Source organism: Xenopus tropicalis, chromosome 2 (assembly GCF_000004195.4).
Source record: "Xenopus tropicalis strain Nigerian chromosome 2, UCB_Xtro_10.0, whole genome shotgun sequence".
Classification (NCBI taxonomy): domain Eukaryota; kingdom Metazoa; phylum Chordata; class Amphibia; order Anura; family Pipidae; genus Xenopus; species Xenopus tropicalis.
Genome location: NC_030678.2, coordinates 175,893,442 through 175,895,871, shown reverse-complemented (window position 1 = coordinate 175,895,871; position 2,430 = coordinate 175,893,442). Strand labels below are relative to the sequence as shown.

At 40.2% G+C, this 2,430-nt stretch overlaps 1 protein-coding gene across 1 annotated transcript; it reads left to right on the top strand.

Moving 5' to 3' along the window:
• The first annotated feature begins 380 nt into the window (after positions 1–380).
• On the top strand, positions 381–1,325 carry LOC100486201 (olfactory receptor 1). Its single transcript, XM_002940746.2, has one exon. The coding sequence runs from the start codon at positions 381–383 to the stop codon at positions 1,323–1,325; it is 945 nt and encodes a 314-aa protein (XP_002940792.2).
• Positions 1,326–2,430: the final 1,105 nt, after the last annotated feature.

Genomic DNA, 2,430 nt, shown 5'->3' with positions numbered 1-2,430 from the left:
ATTGGTTGCAAGGTTTTTACGTTTTTTTTTCTTGTATGATGCATTAAATAAAGCTATTTTTGTTTTTTTTTGAGATGCAGACCTTAGATTGTAAGCTTCACTGGATCAGGCACTGGTGCAAATGATGTACAGTCTCTCTGGAACACTGAATAAAGGATAACTACACAACATTGTGCTTTAACGATGATAGGTTTGCTGCTATTTCTAACCATGTGGAAATGTAGGATTTCCAGCTTAGCTGCTTCAGCCCTGCCCAATACAAAGGTAGACATGGATAAAAAATAGCTCCAGTGCTCATCACACAGCAGTGGAAGAACCTAAACTATGTATTGTTCTCCTCTTTTAGAATTGCTCCTACTAGAAGTTTCTAAATGGGAGAAATGGCCAATCGGTCGGAAACCTTTGAGTTTGTCCTCCTTTGCTTTCCAGGGCTCCATCAGAAGTTCCAGATCTTGGTTTCCATAACAATGTTCATTGTCTATATCAGTACATTGTCCGCAAATGGTATTGTCGTGGGGCTGATTATTTTGAAGGAACATCTCCACCAACCCATGTACATGTTCATTGGGAACCTTGCCCTTTCTGACCTTCTGTTTGACACCATTACATTGCCCAAAATCATTGCCAGTTATTGGTCTGGAGATGGGAACATCTCATTCTTTGGGTGCTTCTCTCAGCTTTTCTTTGTCCATTATTTGGCTTCCGTAGACATCTTCATCATAACGCTGATGGCTGCTGATCGTTACATTGCTATTTGTGAACCATTCAGATACGCCACCATAGTCAGTCAGAAAGTTACAACCATTTTCTGCTGTGCATTCTGGGTATTATGCACCTTACCTTCGGCCTATGCAACCCTCATGGCCCTGAATGCGTCTTACTGTGGCAGGAATAACATTTACAACTGTTTTTGTTACAGCAATGTTGTCTACGAGTTAGCTTGCTCCGATGTCTTCTCTGTCCGCCGGAACCTTCTAATTATCTCCATGTCTATTCTCTTTGTTCCCTTGGCCTTCATTATATTGTCGTACATCATCATCATCAAGATAATCTGCACCTCAACCTCCTCTGATAATTGGTCTAAGGCCTTCTACACTTGCACCACGCACTTGTTTGTTATCGCTTTGTACTTTATCCCACGGGTCATCATATACACGTCCAATTGGGTCAAGTTAAACCTTAACGTCGACGTAAGAATCTTAATTCTATGCCTGTACTCATACACACCCCATCTCGTCAATCCTGTGATCTATTGTCTCAGAACAAAGGAGATCAAATCGACTCTTGAAAAAATGCTTAGGATGAAGTTCAAATTGAACAACTAAAGGGGGTTTCTAGGGATGTTTTTATAGAAGATTTGGCCTACAGAGGGCGCACTTTGGCACATAAGGATGAGGGTAAAAAAAATGCAGATAATCAAGACACCAAAGACTAAATATCTTTTACTGAACTGTTTTACTTGTTATTTATATAAAATAAAGTGTATATAGGCCCAGAGTTGTGTGTTCCTATGAATGCTTTACCAATAGGGACCAGTGACAACAAAGCTCAGCAACATAAACAGAACCGTAGTTAATGCCCATAACCCATGAATCCAGTAAACGTTCATTTTTAGGTCTGTGAAAAATACAAATCCAGTTTATACAGTGTGTGAATGTAATTTCTGTGCAGTATTATACCTGTTCACTGTACCTGCTCATCACAATGCTATGGATACACATACTGTACCTGCTCATCACAATGCTATGGATGCACATACTGTACCTGCTCATCACAATGCTATGGATGCACATACTGTACCTGCTCATCACAATGCTATGGATGCACATACTGTACCTGCTCATCACAATGCTATGGATACACATACTGTACCTGCTCATCACAATGCTATGGATACACATACTGTACCTGCTCATCACAATGCTATGGATGCACATACCTGCGTTCATGCAAGACAGGGTCCCAGAAGAGGCTGGGGGTTCCCAGTAGAAAAGCTCATACACTGCAATTTCTAATCAATCCAAATTCGCATGAATTGTTAGTTCATCTCTAGGCTTCACATTCAGAAGGTTTCCCGTGTAGCTGAGGGTACCGTACATGTTCCCAATACACAATTTTTTCCTGTAAAGGCACAAAACCATTTTCAGTTTTTTCATCCAATAAATATATTTATGTGGCAATTAAGCCTATACCTGTACATTTTTATGATTAAGTCTTGGTCAGGGTATTCTGGGCTCCAGTCGCTATTCTAGATAATTTACTACTATAACCAGTGCAATTAGAGATCTTTGACTCCTATAACCAGTGCAATTAGAGATCTTTGACTCCTATAACCAGTGCAATTCTGGCCTTCACTTATTGGAAACCAATGATTCCTGCAACCAGTGCAATTCTGGGCTTCACTTACTATTGGAGACCACTGACTCTTAT

Coding starts and splice junctions, on each gene's coding strand:
- LOC100486201 (XM_002940746.2), top strand. CDS start 381: ATGGCCAATCGGTCGGAAACCTTTGAGTTTGTCCTCCTTTGCTTTCCA.